This window comes from Dreissena polymorpha, chromosome 9 (genome assembly GCF_020536995.1).
Source record: "Dreissena polymorpha isolate Duluth1 chromosome 9, UMN_Dpol_1.0, whole genome shotgun sequence".
In the NCBI taxonomy this organism is placed as follows: domain Eukaryota; kingdom Metazoa; phylum Mollusca; class Bivalvia; order Myida; family Dreissenidae; genus Dreissena; species Dreissena polymorpha.
This window is the reverse complement of record NC_068363.1, coordinates 80,711,500-80,729,125: the sequence shown is the minus strand read 5'-3', so window position 1 is coordinate 80,729,125 and position 17,626 is coordinate 80,711,500. Positions and strand designations below refer to the sequence as shown.

At 35.1% G+C, this 17,626-nt stretch overlaps 1 protein-coding gene across 3 annotated transcripts in view; it reads left to right on the top strand.

The window, feature by feature from the left end:
* The window catches only part of LOC127844291 (ATP-dependent zinc metalloprotease FtsH-like), a 68,902-nt gene extending 60,009 nt beyond the window's left edge, over positions 1-8,893 (top strand). For all 3 annotated transcript variants that reach the window (XM_052374382.1, XM_052374381.1, XM_052374380.1), the window contains exons 15-18: positions 172-308; positions 1,329-1,482; positions 3,758-4,005; positions 7,943-8,893. In XM_052374382.1, coding sequence (XP_052230342.1) covers positions 172-308; positions 1,329-1,482; positions 3,758-4,005; positions 7,943-8,152 — 749 coding nt within the window. In that variant the 3' untranslated portion in view covers positions 8,153-8,893. The remainder of the gene's footprint in view (positions 1-171; positions 309-1,328; positions 1,483-3,757; positions 4,006-7,942) is intronic.
* The last annotated feature ends 8,733 nt before the right edge of the window (positions 8,894-17,626 follow it).

The window sequence follows — 17,626 nt, the reverse complement described above, 5'->3', positions numbered from 1 at the left end:
TATAGATTTTTTTAATAGAAGGAAGTCTCTTCATAGCACAAATCCAGTTAAGACAGAATGTGTCGTCCCTGAATAGCCTATGCGCAAAGCACAGGCTTATCTGGGCCAACACTTAACGCTCATGCATAAAGACCCATTTTCCAAGAGCAAGACTCGCTTGTATCACTTCAGGGAACCCCATTCTACCAAGCGTACCTGAGGCCACGGTATCTAACCCTGACCTGAATGAAGTTATCACATGCCACAAATTGGGACACGCTCTGGTTGCTATTCATCTAAAAAATACAGACTTCATACCTTTCTTTTCTGTAGGTATTTACCTGTGTGATGTTGAAAGTGTAGATCCTTTATGCCCTAGAAAAAAAGCAGGCAGCATATAGCGTTAGCACTGTCTGTTATTTCATCCTGCTTCAGGTGTCCATCTGAAAATTTCTGTCTCAACAATTAGTTTGCAATACCTGGATGGGTGTCTTGTACATTTGTTTTGTGCCCTAATGTTTTGCAATGGTTTCCTTGCGATAAATAAAGGTCTCAATGGCTTAGTCGATATGGTGTCTGCCTAGTGCTCTGGATACTGTTGTTATCCCCACTGTGTGAGCATTCATTAGATCTCTCCCTTAAGACACCAAGTAGTGGTGCTTACCTGGTCCCGATACTTGTTGTATAGTCAAAGTTTGTCGATGCTCCTGACAAGCACTGCACTTAAAGGGACCTTTTCAACAGATTTTGGCATGTTTTGAAGTTTGTCATTAAATGCTTTAAATTTATACATTTAAACATCGGAACTAAAGAGTTCCAGTATAAATTAAACATAAAATTAAAAAAAGGAAAAACAGTTATCCGGGCCTGGGCTTGAACCATTGACCCTTGGAGCAAACCTCTAGCGCCTGAAACACTTGGTCAACCGTGCTTATCTGGCACTAGAGGATTTTAATACTTTATATAAACAATCCTTGTTATGTCAAAAAATATAACAATAACAACAGAACTTTCTGAGTTATACAATCGTTTCGCTTTTGTAACACTTAATGGTTTTCAGGTTTATAAATTGCAAAAAGATGCATACTTTGGATATTATAGAGCATGGTTAATGCTCATGAGTATCACTGTTTCCTTGCAATTATACATGACTACAACGAAAATTTGCAAAGATGAAACAATTTTATTCCAATTTTGTCAATTAACAAAGTGAAAAGGTCCCTTTAATGGGACAGAGGAAAAAGAAGAATAAAGGACGTCAATTCTCTCATTCTAGAACAACTGACAGTTAAGTTAATGAATGCGTATTGGGGCTATTCTATTTAGAAACATAAAATTAACATTTTCAGAAGAAAAATTATAGTCGGATTGGTTTCCAAGGTTTCTATAATCACATGGATAAGAGAATCCAAACTTGCTCACGAGAGACCTTGGATGACATTTTGTGTCACTACATTGCGGGCTGGGCTGCAGAGGCGGTGATGTACAACACAAGCTCAAGGGGTAGGTTTCCACTCAAAACATAATGTAATGACAGACATTACAGTCATTCTCTTTGCAACATGTTTTCATATCTCTTTAACAAAGCATTTACATTTAAAGTACAATGATTATTTAACTTAACAATTTGTATGTTATACTAAGTAGTGCAGAATTCAATATTTTTCCATTCTTGTATGTAAAGCATTTGCAGTCATTCACAAATCACCTTAGATAAAAACCTCATGCAGAAGAGTTATCAATCCAGAGAATACCTTAAATCTACACGTGTGTACTGTATTTATTTTTAGATTAAATTAAACATTTCAAACTAAAAAATCAAGTGAAATTCATACTAGATACATTGTGGAGTATGAAGACATCCATCTGAATCATCTCTCCACAAAATTATTTGAGCTGCATTGTTGGACAGCTGGGCTTAACGAATATTCCTCAAGTGTCATCTAAGATTAGCCTGTGCAGTCCCCACAGGCTCATCAAGGACAACACTGTCTGCTTTTATGGAATTTTAGTCTTTTCTTAACGGCAATCTATTGTAGACAGAAAGGGTTGTCCCTGATTAGCATATGCAGACTAATATTAATCTCATGCATTATGCACATTTTTCACAGAATGTGGCTTATTATATATATATATTTTTTTATTAGCCGGATTTTTTTCGAAAAAATCTCGGCTTATAGATTGATGTTGTCGGGCGGGCGGGGGGGGCGGGCGGGGTGGCGGCGTGCTCGAAAATGTTAAAGTTCTTATTTCATGGTATAACTTTGGTATGCTTGGACCTAGAGTCTTCAAACTTGACATGAAGGTTGGCCAGGATTAACAGATGACCACTGGTCATTTCAAGGTCATTCATTTGAAGGTCAAGGTCACTGTGACCTTCAATATAAAAAATGTTAAAGTTGTTATAACTTTGGTATGCTTGGACCTAGAGTCTTGAAACTTGACATGAAGGTTGGCCATAACTAGTTAGTAACCACTGGTCATTTCAAGGTCATTCATTTGAAGGTCAAGGTCACTGTGACCTTGAATGTAAAAATGTTAAAGTTCTTATTTCATGGTATAACTTTGGTATGCTTGGACCTAGAGTCTTCAAACTTGACATGAAGGTTGGCCAGGATTAACAGATGACCACTGGTCATTTCAAGGTCATTCATTTGAAGGTGAAGGTCACTGTGACCTTCAATATAAAAATGTTAAAGTTGTTATAACTTTGGTATGCTTGGACCTAGAGTCTTGAAACTTGACATGAAGGTTGGCCAGAACTAGTAAGTAACCACTGGACATTTCAAGGTCATTCATTTGAAGGTCAAGGTCACTGTGACCTTGAATGTAAAAATGTTAAAGTTGTTATAACTTTGGTATGCTTGGACCTAGAGTCTTGAAACTTGACATGAAGGTTGGCCAGAACTAGTAAGTAACCACTGGACATTTCAAGGTCATTCATTTGAAGGTCAAGGTCACTGTGACCTTGAATGTAAAAATGTTAAAGTTCTTATTTCATGTTATAACTTTGGTATGCTTGTACCTAGAGTCTTCAAACTTGAAATAAAGATTGGCCAGTACTAGAAGATGACCACTGGTCATTTCAATGTCATTCATTTGAAGGTCAAGGTCACTGTGACCTTAAATGTTAAAATGTTAAAATTGTTATAACTTTGGTATGCTTGGACATAGAGTCTTCAAACTTGACATGAAGGTTTGCAAGCACACTTAGATGACCACTGGTCATTTCAAGGTCATTCATTCTAAGGTCAAGGTAACTTTCCTAATTGTCAATTCAAGTTCATATTTGTGACCTTAAATGTTATTGTTGTTCATGTATATGCATGCATTCAAAACATAACACAAGGTTTGCTCATGCCTTGAAAAGTACTTACATTTCATTTTGACCTTTGAACAATATTTCAGTAATTTAAGTATTGCATTGACAAAAACACGAAAGGTACTTTCCTGTCATTTAAATAAAAAATCCGGCTTCAATGCGGTCATCTCCGACCGCGGAACTCTTGTTATTTTTTTTCCAATGAATTTTTTTTGCCGTAGTATAGAAATTAGAAAATTACATACATTCATGCATGCATGCATGCATGCACACACGCACGCATGAAAGCACACAGACAGACAGACAGACAGACGTACATACATACAATCATACATACAGACAGAGAGACAGACAAAGCTTTTTATATAGTATTAAGAATTTCATACACAAAGTTTTAATGTACAGCTACTTGATGGGTGTATACAGATAATTGTCATACGTTTATAATAATTTTAGGTGGAGTTGACACTTTACATAAAATGAAGGACTTTGCACTCCAATGCATTTTGCCCCAATCCATTCACGAGAAGAGCCAGGATTCAGTAGAGCATGCACCCAAAACAACTGGAGATCAACATAACATGCTGTATCCATCGCAACAGTTCAGAGACAAAATAAGGGACCGAGAAGCTCAACAACTGATAGGGAAGGCTTTCAAGCAAGCTGAACAAATTCTGATATCGGAGAAGAAAACTCTGCAGGAGGTATAACTTGTTTTCAAGTGCCTTTATGCCCCTGCTAGGGTGTTGTATAGCAGTCCCTCTGTCCGTAAATTCGTCAGTCCGTCTGGTTTTCTCTCTTCCGGAGGCTTTTACCCAAAGCTTTCAGATATTGAGAAGATTTTTAGTATGTGAGTCGTCCTACATGATTTACAAATGGCAGTGACAGTTTCAGCCGGTCCATTGATTTTTGGCCAAGTTATTTGCCTTGGATTTCGAAATTTTTCGTTTTCGGATGGTTTCTATCAGGTTTTGAGCTGATTTTTGGTATGTGAGTCTACCTACATGTTTTAGCTCACCTGAGCACAACGTTTTCATGTTGAGCTTTTGTGATTGCCTTTTGTCCGTCGTCTGTCGTGCGTCGTACAGCGTCAACATTTTGAATTTTGAACACTCTAGAGGCCACATTTATTGTCCGATCTTCATGAAACTTGGTCAGAACATTTGTCCCATTGATACCTCGACTGAGTTCGAAACTGGGTCATGCTGAGTCAAATACTAGGTCACTAGGTCAAAAAAAAGAAAAACCTTGTGAACACTGTAGAAGTCACATTTGATGCCCAATCTTCATGATACTTTGTCAAAATGTTTGTCTAAATGATATGTTGGTTGAGTTCAAAAATGGTTCCGGTCCGTTGAAAAACATTGCCGCCAGGGGGCAGGGCAGTATTCCTTATATGGCTATAGAGAAACATTGTGAACACTCTAGAAGTCACAATTTTTGCCCAATCATCATGAAACTTAGTCAAAACATTTTCTTCATTGATATCTCCGACGAGTTCGAAAATGGTCCAGATCGGTGAAAAAACATGGCCGCCATGGGGCGGGGCAGTTTTATATATATGTATATAGTGAAAACATGTGAACACTCTAGAAGTCACATTTTTGGTCCAATCTTCATGAAATTTGGTCAGAACATGTGCTTTCTGGATAAGATGGTTAAGTTCACAAATGGTTCGGATCAGAAAAAAACATGGCCACCAGGGAGGAGTCATTTTCCTTATATTTATATAGTAAAAAAAAGCTTGTGAACACTAGAAGTCACATTTTTTGCCTAATCATCATAATTTTTTCTAAACATCGATTTGATAAATATCTGACGAGTTCGAAAAGGGTCATGATGGGTGGAAAAACATGGCCACCATGGGGTGGGGCAGTTTTCTCTATATGTGTATAGTGAAAACATGTGAACAGTCTAGAAGACACATTTTTTGCCCAATCTTCATGAAATTCGGTCAGAACATTTGTTTTCTGGATACGACAGTTGAGTTCGAAAATGGTTTGGATCAGTAAAAAAACATGGCCACCAGGGGGGGGTCTTTTCCCTTATATTTATATAATAAAAAAGCTTGTGAACACTAGTTTCCTGATTTTCTGGCAGTTTTGTCTGAGCTTTCCTCTTCCTTCCTGCTGGTTTACCTCTTCCAGACATTTTGTGATGCTTTTGTTATATAACTAAGAAATATTTCTGCAGATTAATGTAGATTTTTTAATTTCGATTTTTTCTGTAGGTTTAATCCTTGGACTCCAATGCCAGAAGGGAAGTGATCTTAGAACTTTCTTTTTTTATAGAATGGGCAGTAACTCTTACTCAGGAATTTGAGAGAACTCTTTGTTTATCAACATATTAGTATGCTCAAGATACTCTCCCTTGAAGGATCAACATTTCTGCTAAAATAAACTGGGTTTTATTGTTTAATACAATAACCCACATTATCAAAGATTTGTGTTTTAAAACGGAATTATTGAGTTTTTAATTGGAAATATAATTTCATGGTGAGTTTGAAAATAGTTCATTATTGTTTATAAACTAGGCTCTCAGTGGGGTGGTATTTTTTTGTGTTTCTACTGTTGTTGATAAGTGAAACATTGTGAATACTTTTGGTCACATTTTAGTTCAATCTGAATGACACTTGCTGAGTGCAAATGTTATCATATCTTGATTTAGTTTACTCAATTAGTTTTAATAATATCATCTTCAAACATGGTGACAATCTTTATGAGCATAATATTTTTTGCTCATGGTGAACTTTTGTGATCACTTTTTGTCATTTCTGTCTTCTGCTGTGCGTCATGAATATTTGCCTTGTTAATACTGTAGCGGCCACATTTATCGTCGGACCTTCATGAAACTTTGTCAGAAGATTTATCCCAATGATATCTTGGATGAGTTCAAAAATGGTTCAGGTCTGTTGAAAAACATGGCCGCCAGGGGGCCATTTGTTGTTCATTCTAAATAAAACTAGGTTAGAACATTTGTTCCATTGATATCTTGGGCTGCAAAAAACAGGTCATTTTTTTATCTCAGGTGAGCGACTTTGGGCCTTTCAGGCCCTCTTGTACAGATGAAGTATGTGTTTCTTTCCAATCTTTTGATTTTTTATGCCCCCGGATTAAAAGATCGGGGGTATATTGTCTGTCTGTCTGTCTGTCTGTCTGTCTGTCTGTCTGTCTGCCTGCCTGCCTGCCTGGCTGTCTGTCTGTCTGCTTGTCTGTCTGTCTGTCTGTCTGTCTGTCTGTCTGTCTGTCTGTCTGTCTGTCTGTCTGTCTGTCTGTCTGTCTGTCTGTCTGTCTGTCTGTCTGTCTGTCTGTCTGTCTGTCTGTCTGTCTGTCTGTCTGTCTGTCTGTCTGTCTGTCTGTCTGTCTGTCTGTCTGTGTCTGTCTGTCTGTGTCTGTCTGTCTGTCAGTCAGTCAGTCAGTATGTCAGTCAGTCAGTCAGTCAAGTTTGATAACTTTTTCATTATTAAAGATAGAAACTTTATATTTAGCATGCACGTGTATCTCACGGAGCTGCACATTTGGAGCGGTGAAAAGTCAAGGTCAAGGTCATCCTTCAAGGTCAAAGGTCAAACATCATTGTATTGTTCTTTCCTCAAACTTTAACCTTCGTTAAATTTGGTCATAACTTTCTTACTATTAAAGATAGCAACTTGATATTTGGCATGCATATGTATCTCATGGAGCTGCACGTTTTGAGTGGTGAATGGTCAAGGTCAAGGTCATCCTTAAATATCAAGGTAAATTTGTTTCAACATTGAAGATAGCAACTTGATATTTGGCATGCATGTGTATCTGATGGAGCTGCACATTTTTAGCAAGGCTGTTTTTGGAGAAAACCCAAGCTATTGTCATAGCCAGCTCGTCGTGTCGTGTTGTTGTCGTGTCGTTTTGTCCGCTGGCGTCATGCTAAAACCTTAACATTGGCTCTAAAATCAAAGTGCTTCCACCTACTACTTTTAAACTTCATATGTAGATGCACCTTGATGAGTTCTACATGCCACACCCATTTTTGGGTCACTAGGTCAAAGGTCAAGGTCACTGACCTCTAAAAACAAAAAAAATCTGACAAGCTTTCGCAGCCGAGCCTGGCACCCGTTATCGATGCTCTTGTTAGTGGTGAAAGGTCACGGTCATCCCTCAAGGTCAAAGGTCAATGGTAAAATATATGGGGGCACATAGTGTTTCACAAACACATCTTGTTTTCCTATCGAGATTTTGTTTGTGCAATATAACTTTTCGATGCCTTGGTGAATTTTAACTTCAGATTATTATTCTCCTGTATCATGTTGAACTTCCATGCTCCTAGGTCAAAGGTCTGAAATAATTTGGTTTGACCTGTTAAATGTTAATGCCTCAGAGGATGTTAATGCCAATGTGTTACTTGGGATTATTATTTGCCACGACAAGAATGTTAAGGTCCATTCTTAGGGCACCTTATATAAAGGTCAAAGTCATAATTTAAGTTCAAAGGTTATGAACTTTTATTTACGTTTGTACTACTAGGTATTTTTATGATAAGGAGGATTTTGACATAATTTTAGATTAATTTCAGATTATTTTCCCAATTTCCAGAAGACATGTTTGTAAGAAATTATGCCTTAAATTCATAAATGTTTTCAAATGCCAGTTCCTTTCACTTCAGATGATAAAGAAGAGTTTGAGGATGAGTCTTAAGGAGCCCAAGAACCTGAGCCTGGAGGATGAGAGGAATAGGTTTGAGAATCTATTGAGCATGGTGTCGCACGAGGGCGATCATGGAATGGGTATTTTTAATCGCGGGAAAAAGTATGAGGACAAGATCATAAGGGACTGTGGTCAACTGTTTGTCTCTCCTCAGAAGCCAGAGGGCTGAACTAACATCAGCATGTTGGGTGTTAAGGATGTGAATATCATTTAAAACTCATGGACTGTAGACGAATTATTGTATTGCAGGCTAGCTGGCGTGTGTCCAAATCAATAGAACAACAATAGGGCAAATGTGCAGGAAAGAAATGAGTTTGCTTTTGTCATCTTGGCTGATGAAAATTGGAAACATTCCCAAAAGAATGGGTTATAAGTAGTGCGCAGAAAAGGTTAAAGATGGTACATTACTGGTAAATGAAGTCTAAACCAGTGGCATACTGCATGACAGATGGACACATATACAGTTATGGAAGCACATGGTAATACAGAATTGTTAATGTGATTCACTGTTTGTATTACCTTTCATTGAACGGTGTTGGTTTAAAATGATTAACTGATCTAAGACATGAACATAAAACGCAACTGCCAGTATTATTTTCATTGAAATTATTTACATTTTACATAGAAATATTTAAAAGTGTATGTCTTAGGTTAACCTATGTCTTAGGTTAACCTTAAAGCAGGCCTCAACCCTACAACATTTTGTTAAGCTTTCTATTTTAACAAATAAAAATGTTTTGTTCCAGTAAAACAAGTGTTTTGTATTAATATTAACCAATAAAAAAAGAGTTGTTAGGTTTCTTGTGATAAATATATGGTGGGCATATTCAAACCTAATCTTTTAAATTTGTCACATATGTTTGCTTCAAATTTGCTTCATATGTTTACCTCAATAAAATGTGTGTGCCTATATGTGTTGTCCTTGATTTCTGGTAATCAGTTAGTTTGTGAAAGCTCAAAGAATGTACAGGTTCATTTTTGTCAAGCACGCCTGTAGTAAACTCATTAAGGGAACACAATGGTCGATTGTATGTGTGAGGTTAGTTTGTCTTAGCTTGGGTGGACTGCAACTTTGCCATACTTCATGCAATATAATAAGAACTTACAACAAATTGTCACCATTAGGAGGCAACATGTCCTGTGAAAATATTTCGATCTAAATACTTTGTCAGATAAGGAAATCAAATTTCTTCATAATACTGCTTGTCCTGATTGGAAGTTCGTTTTTCATCATCTTGCAATGTTTAAATCACTTAACAAAAATGTTAACAATGAGGAGACAACATGTCAGGTGTAATCCTCGTCTCCCAATATCAAAGGTCAATGTCACATTTAGAGGTCAAAGGTCAAGTGCAAAATCTAACGCCATCACTCGGCAAGCAATTATAAAGTAAATGTTGAAATATGTGGAAACAAGACGCTTAGAAATCAAAGGTGAAATTTGAGTATCGTCCAGACTTACATTTTATCATTGACATTTCAGTTTTATCGCAACTTACAACAAATGTTTACCTATGCAGATGAATTTTCGTCTGTACGACCTGTCTCCTTATCTCAAATGTCAAGGTAATAATTAAAGATCAAATGTCATATTCGAGCATTATACAGCTTATTCGGACTGTTTCCTAGTGCAATTTTGAAAGAACAAGACTATTGCCAAGCAATATAAGTCCCCTACCGGCTCCACCATTGTCAGAAATTCCAGATTTTTTATATATATTTGTTGCCATAGCAACCAGAATTTTTGACGTAGGAACAAAATAAAATGACGTGCATAATGTCCATATTGATATCTATTCGTGTTTCAAGTTTCATGAAAAAAATATTAAGAACTTTAAAAGTTATCGCAGGATCCAGAAAACCACCATTTTCAGCAGTATTTCTAGTCTATTTGTTGCCATAGCAACCAGAATTTTTGACGTAGGAACGAAATGAAATGACGTGCATAATGTCCATATTGCCATCTATTCATGTTTCAAGTTTCATGAAAAAAATATTAAGAACTTTAAAAGTTATCGCAGGATCCAGAAATGTGTGACGGACAGACTGACAGACAGACAGACAGAGCGCAAACCATAAGTCCCCTCCGGTGAAACCGGTAGGGAACTAATTAAGCACGAACGGTTACATGAGGAGAAAGCGTGTCTCGCACAAGTAATGCGCACATTGTATATAGTCGCAGTCTAATTTGGATGTCAATGTCCAGCTTATTTGGAATGTGGCTCTATATTATGCCGACAGACATATCGTATTGCTTTGCACACTTTAGTTCGAAATAAACTTGTTTTTTCTTCCATTTGTACTGTGCCGAACTTCGCGCTAAGATAATTTAATCAGAGTTAAGAAATGACTTCAATATTTCTGACCTTTAAACACCAATATATCTAACCTTTAAACACGACGATGAAATGACAACTATGTTCCCAAAAAAAAACGCACGAATCAGACAGTGGCAATTTAATTCTGCAAATTTGCAGCGCGTGCATATACACATTACCTTAATCCATGGAGTAATGTAAAGTAATTAAAATTATTGTGACCTTCATTCTTATTGGTATTTGATATAATTCTCATGTGACACAAATGCACACACCAATAACATATTACTTTAACCTAGGGATAACTTCAATTCTAAATAGTTCTATTCACGCGTTGGTGATATGGGCGGTCAAACCAATTGATTGGCACGTGTAAACCTTTTGTGTTAAAGCCAGACACATCCCGTATTGAACATAATGCCTTTAACTCGTTTTACACCCTTGAACATAGCCATCGTAGTATTTGTATTTTTAAATGCCATGTGCATACGCATGACACGATACTAACAGTGCTGAATTTTCACCGTGGAGGCCCATAAGCAATGAAACTGTCGGGCTCACTCCCCAGGCCCGTAGTCGGCTAAGTGATTACTAGAGCGCCAGTGTTCAGTTGATTTCAATCGTTAAAATTAGCCTACCAAATGCCAAGGCTTGCAAGATTTAAATATTGAAAGTGCCTTTCATCGGAACATAACATTCATATAAAATGATTGGCTTTGTCAAGTCATTTTATTAGGCAAAGCAAGAAAACAAATCGTACGGTCTCATGCGGCCCCTAAAAGTCGCGGGGCCCATAGGCAGTTGCCTACTCTGGCTTATGGGTAATCTGGGACTTGATACTAAGATACTTTCTCCGGTGCTTCAATATATGTCATACAATCTTTGGAAGCTTACTTGATGAAATTAATGCCGATACAGAATACAACTCCCCCCCCACACACACACACACCGATGAACAAACCAATAACTCAACTTTTGCACCAGTTTGTGGCTTGAAGGAGTAAACATGAGGGGAAAAGTCACTTACATAATCCATTGAGTCAAACCATAACACACTCAAAACATTATAGGTATAGGGTCCGTAACCACAGATCCCCAAAACAACACTTTGCAAAAAGGTAACTTCTAAAAACTGTTATTGTTTACAAGTATTGGTGCCTAGCGCCTCGAAGCAGCGATTATCAGGAACAATAACCAGCATTATTTCAAAATGCAATGATAAACTAAAACAAGTCAGCGCTAACATGTTCAAGTAATGGCCTTTATTTTGATTTGTTGATGTTTAAAAATAAGATAAATTTGACCAGAAATTTCGCCGAAATTACAGATGTTCTCATCAATGAGCCGGAATTTTGCATAGACCTCTTTTGGAACTCGGTTTACTGTTAAATATATTGTTCACACGAATATTCACAAATAAAGAACATATGTGTGCTCACTGTAGAGTGAATGACAAAACATAGATTTATGTTATTTGCTATAGTCCCGCGTGAAAATAAACGAAAAAACACAGTTTCCCTGAGTTGTGAGTAAACATTTTTAGGCATCCTCTTATTCTAAACAGTAAAATTATTGCATGTAATAAACATTCCAATTAACAATCGCAAAACTGTCTAATTGACTTGTGGTTAATTAAGAAGATTGTACTACTTGTATTTTTTTACGATGATTTGACACAAGGGTTTTGCACTAAAACCATCACACATTTTAAGAGTGTTGTGTATTGTTGACTATCCAAAACTCCTAATTTTTTCATCCGATAAAAATCTTCAAATTGTTAGTCTTGGTATTTATCAAGAAATTATAACTGACTTTTTAATATAAAGATTTCTAACAGCAGCTCCCATAAATGTGTGGTAGATGGTCCTTTTTAAAACTTGTAAAATGTGTTAGACGTGGTAAACATTTTTCATAAATAACTCATCATCGCCATGCATCGTTACTATAAAGTTGTTCGTTTGGAAAAGCATTGCTTAAAATATCACCGGGGAAACCAACCGTTATCATTTAACAGGAAACGCAGCCATTATGAGTTCAATGGAAAAAGGATCCCTTATAATTTACCCTTATAACGTCAACGGAGAGAGTATCCATTATAGCTTCACCGAGGAAATCTATCCTTAAGCAATCCGTTAAACTTCAACGGTGAGAGAACCTCTAATGACTGCATCGGGAAAAGAAACATTATTATATCAACGGAGTAAAGTAGCCTTATAACTTCAGTGGGGAATGCAATACTTATAACTAAACCTGGGAAAGCAACATTTATAACTTCACCAGCAAAAGCAATTTTGTATTTTTACGCCCAATTCCTTATTCAGAGGCCATAATTTCAGATACTTTCATTCGGATCATTTTAGGATAGCACAGCTTTATATTCGTTTTTATTGGCGACTTTTTGTGTAAGGTTTGCTACTTATATCTCTGGTACAGTTCTTGAAGTCTTATCTGACCCTGAACTTTGGTCAAGACTATATAATAGCTGAAAACTAAATGTTTTAGATATCTTGTTCCTTTTTCATACGAAAACTGTAACGAAGGGATGTGATTAAGAATGCAAAATGATTTTAACACGTCTCCATAAAAAGGAAGACTGCACCGGAAGCAGCGGCCCAAGTGCCTCGAAACTAAGACTGAAAAGTTTCATCGAAATGCCTCAATATTTTATTTTATAATTGAAACGAAAAAAGCGCGCATCCTAGCTGTAAAAGTGTGTTTTCTTCTGAAATAGTTTAGTGCGAATACGCGTTTTCTCGTTCATGCCAACCGTGGGTACATTTGGCGACTCAACCTCGGCACAAGACGAATGCCAATGTTTCGGACAGAGTTGTCATCAGTGCGACGTCACTGATGTCACAATAAAGCGAGACTGAACCGGAAGCAGCGGCCACGGTTCCTCTATTAGACTGGAAAGTTTAATCGAAATTCCTCTGTATTTCGTTGTTGCTATTATTTTTTTTCAATTAAAAACCAAAACGTACATAGCTGAAATTGGTAGCTTTTAGTTCAATAGATTTTCTATCGCCGAAAGCGCGCTTCCTCGCTCTAGGATGCCTACGTTACATCCGGCCACCTTCAACATTGGCGCACGATTAAACGTCGTGAGAACCGACAAAATGGCACTGTTTTCGGTGATTATAAGTGATATCTTTAGATATTGCAACTGGTTACTCTTTCCTTACTCAGCCGCGAAAACGGCACTAGGTTATCATTAAACAAGAATACTATAAAGAAATGTACTGAAATAAATACATATTATTTATTCCCAACCTACATATACAGTGATTTTCCTTGATTTATGCGTCTCTTAATTCATATTATTTTATTTGTTAAGTAAGAAAATACCAGTTCCTTATTCGATTTCAATAATGAATAAGGAACCAATTCCTTATTCATTATTCAAATCGAAAAAGTAACTATGTGAGAATTAAATACAACAAAGTAGAAATGCACGGCAATTAATAAATTTATACCCGTCCAATATATTCAATAATTTTCGTTGAGTTATTCGTCTCGTTGGTTCATTTTGATTTATAATTTATAGAAAGAACTTTCCAATTCCTTATTTGATTTGAATAAGGAATAAGGATAATCATCACTTAAAACTTAGTAGAAATGAATTGCAATTAGAATTTTACATATACAACCAATATATAAATAATATGTTCATTTATATGTGGTTAATATTGGATCAATTGCATTGATGTTTAAGTAAGAAAATGCCAGTTCCTTATTCGGATTGAAAAGGGAATAAGTAGCCAGTTCCTTATTCCTTTTTCAATCCGAATAAGGAACTAGGTTTTGATAAAAGCGAGATGATACGATTTTGTCGAATATTTATTAATTTATATAAAATGTTTAAAAAACTTATTAAACATATATTTCAATATAAATACAAATAAAAATTAAGAAGAACATGTGTCCAAAAATGCGAAATAAGCCAGATATTTATTTCTAAAATAAAAAATGACTGTACAGTCGAATTCGCCAGCGTGTATATCATGCATGTACGCTGTAAATCTAAAGTTAGTTTAACGGTTTATTTTAAATTCCTGCAACGATATCTATTCATACGAAACACGAACACTGACTAAAAAGACGAATGCTTGTGTTATTGTTGGAAAATATGCACGCAATATCTTCGTCACAATCGGCTCGGGGCGCTAATTTGTCTTTGCTGCATTTTATGAAATAATTTTTCTCGCCTATTTTGTGTTATTGTAACATATTTTATCAATATATTACAATTTAACACATATAAAAAATAGTATAATCTCGCTTTAAATGAAACATAGTAGAGATGTACTACATTTAATGTTTTTGATACCAAATCTAAATTTACAATGATTTTCATTGATTTGTAGGTCTTTTGGTTCATTTTAATATTTTATTTAGTATGAAAATGTCAGTTCCTTATTCGATTTGAATATATTCCGAATAAGGAACTAGGCTATCATTATATGAAACTTAATAGAGATGTGATGCAATTAATGTTTTTTGATACCCAACCTGAGTTTACAATTATTTTCATGGATTTATTGGTGTCTTTGGTTCATTTTAATAGTTTTTTTAGTATGAAAATGTCAGTTTTTTATTCGATTTAAATAAGGAATAAGGAACCAGTTCCTTATTCCTTTTTCAATCCGAATAAGGAACTATGTTATCATTAAATGAAACATACTAGAGATGTACTGCAATAAAATGTTTTTGATACCCAACCTAAATGTACAATGATTTTCATTGATGTATTGGTTTCTTTGGTTCATTTTAATAGTTTGTTTAGTATGAACTTACCAGTTCCTTATTCGATTTGAATAAGGAATAAGGAACCAGTTCCTTGTTTGTTTTTCAATCCGAATAAGGAACAAATTATCATTAAATGAAACATAGTAGTGATGTACTGCAATTAATGTTTTTGATACCCAATATAAATTTACAATAATTTTCATTGATTTATTGGTCTCTTTGGTTCATTTTAATAGTTTGTTTAGTATGAAAAAGCCAGTTTCTTATTCGATTTGAATAAGGAATAAGGAACCAGTTCCTTATTCCTTATTCGCACTGAATAAGGAACTGTGTTATTCTTAAATACTACTTGTAAGTAATATATTGCAATAAATATGTTTAACTTCGAACCTACATAAACCATGATTTTCATCGACATTTTATATTATCTGGTTAATGTTAATTTATGTTTGAGAAAGGCAAAACCATTTCCTAATTATCCTCTTCATAATACTTGTTTTTAGCGTGTATAGTGACATAGAATATAAAAAAAAATGTGACAGAATACGTCCATATCACATAATCATGCTTAAATAACCCACACTACATCTTAAATATACCATATCCGAAAGTGATTTTCCGAAATACAGGCTTCCGAATAAGGAACTTACTTTACGCCAATTCCTTATTTAAAGGCCATACTTTCGGATGTTTAAATTCGGAGCATTCTAGAAAAGCATATCTATATATTCGTAATTATTGGCTATTTTTAATGTAAGATTTTTTTAAAATTTATATGTCTGATACATTTCTTGAAGTTTTGTCTGACCCTTAATCTAGAGAAGACTTTCCTATTGCTGAATCCCAGTCATAATTTAGCTATCGCATTCCGTTCTTATACCTAAACAGTTACAAGGGGATATGATTAAGGATGCAAAGCGATTTCAATGGGTCAACCAGTTCCTTATTCCTTTTTCAAGAAACTATGTTATTAAATTAAACTTATTAGAGATGTACTGCAAATAATGTTTTTATACCCAACCTACATTAAAAATGATTTTAATTGATTTATTGGTCTCTTTGGTTCATTTTTTATAGTTTGTTTATAAGAAAAATTCCAGTTCCTTATTCGATTTAAATAAGGAATAAGGAACCAGTTCCTTTTTCCTGTTTCAATCCGAATAAGGAACTATATTATAATTAAATGAAACTTAATAGAGCTGTGCTGCAATTAATGTTTTTCGATATCCAACCTCCATTTACAATGATTTTCATTGATTTATTGGTCCCTTTGGTTCATTTTAATATTTTGTTTAGTATGAAAATTCAAGTTCCTTATTCAAACCGAATTAGGAACTATGTTATTATTAAATGAAACAAAGTTGAAATGTACTGCAATTAACATTTGTTACACCCGACCTCCATTTACAATAATTTTCGTTGAGTTATTCGTCTCGTTGGTTCATTTTGACTTATAATTTATAGACAGATAATTCGAGTTCCTTATTCGATTTGAATAAGGAATAAGGGACCAGATCCTTATTCCTTATTCACACTGAATAAGGAACTGGATAATCATCACTTAAATCATAGTAGAAATGTATTGCAGTTATAATTTTACATATACAACTCATATATAGACAATATGTTCATTTATATGTGGTTAATTTTGGATCAATTTCAGTGATGTTTAAGTTAGAAAATGTCAGTTCCTTATTCGACTTGAATAAGGAATAAGGAACTGGTTCCTTTTTCCTTATTTAGCCTCGAATAAGAAACTGGATTATAAATAAAAACAAACATGTTTAAATTTATAAGATTTATTTTTTTATCACATTCATGTAAAATAATAGTATATGCTGGAGGTTTTGTTGATGTAAAATTAGTATTCGAATAAGTAAATATCGGTTCAGTTTAAACAAGAAATCCTATGTAAGCGCAAAGAAGAAACATGAATATGTAACGTAATACATAAAGTACATGTATTCGAGTTATTTTGTTTAAATTTACTTCAGAAATGATTGCATTTTTTGTTCTTTAAAACCCTATAACAAATATGTTACGCGTGAATAAGGAATAAGGAACAGTTCCTTATTCCTTATTCGAAAAAGAAATAAGGAACTAGGAAAAAGGAACCAACTTCGAAGTGTAAATCAAACGGATAAAAAGGTGCCCATGCCACCTAGATTTTAACGAGACAAACTTTGTGATCAAGCTCGTCAAGATTTATGGTAAATAAGCGACCTTTAACGTGTTCATACATTTGTGTAAGATTTAACCTAGCTACATAGATTTGAAGCCCATGTTTTAAATTGGACGTATATTAAAAACAACAAAATTTTAACAAATGGTTATGAAGATTGTGTTATGATTGTGTTAGGCCATAAGCGCAATAACAAGCACTTTCTAAAATTTTACCACAGGACCTAGTTTTTGTTCCAATTAGAACAAATTTCCAACGTGGCATTGTATTCCTTAAGATTTTAATGAAGATAAATGTTGACGACTTACAACAGGTGACGTTAAAAGGTTCAATTTGCTCACACCTGATCTCCATGTGTGACATCTTTAAACATCAAGTCGCAACTGTATATGGCGTC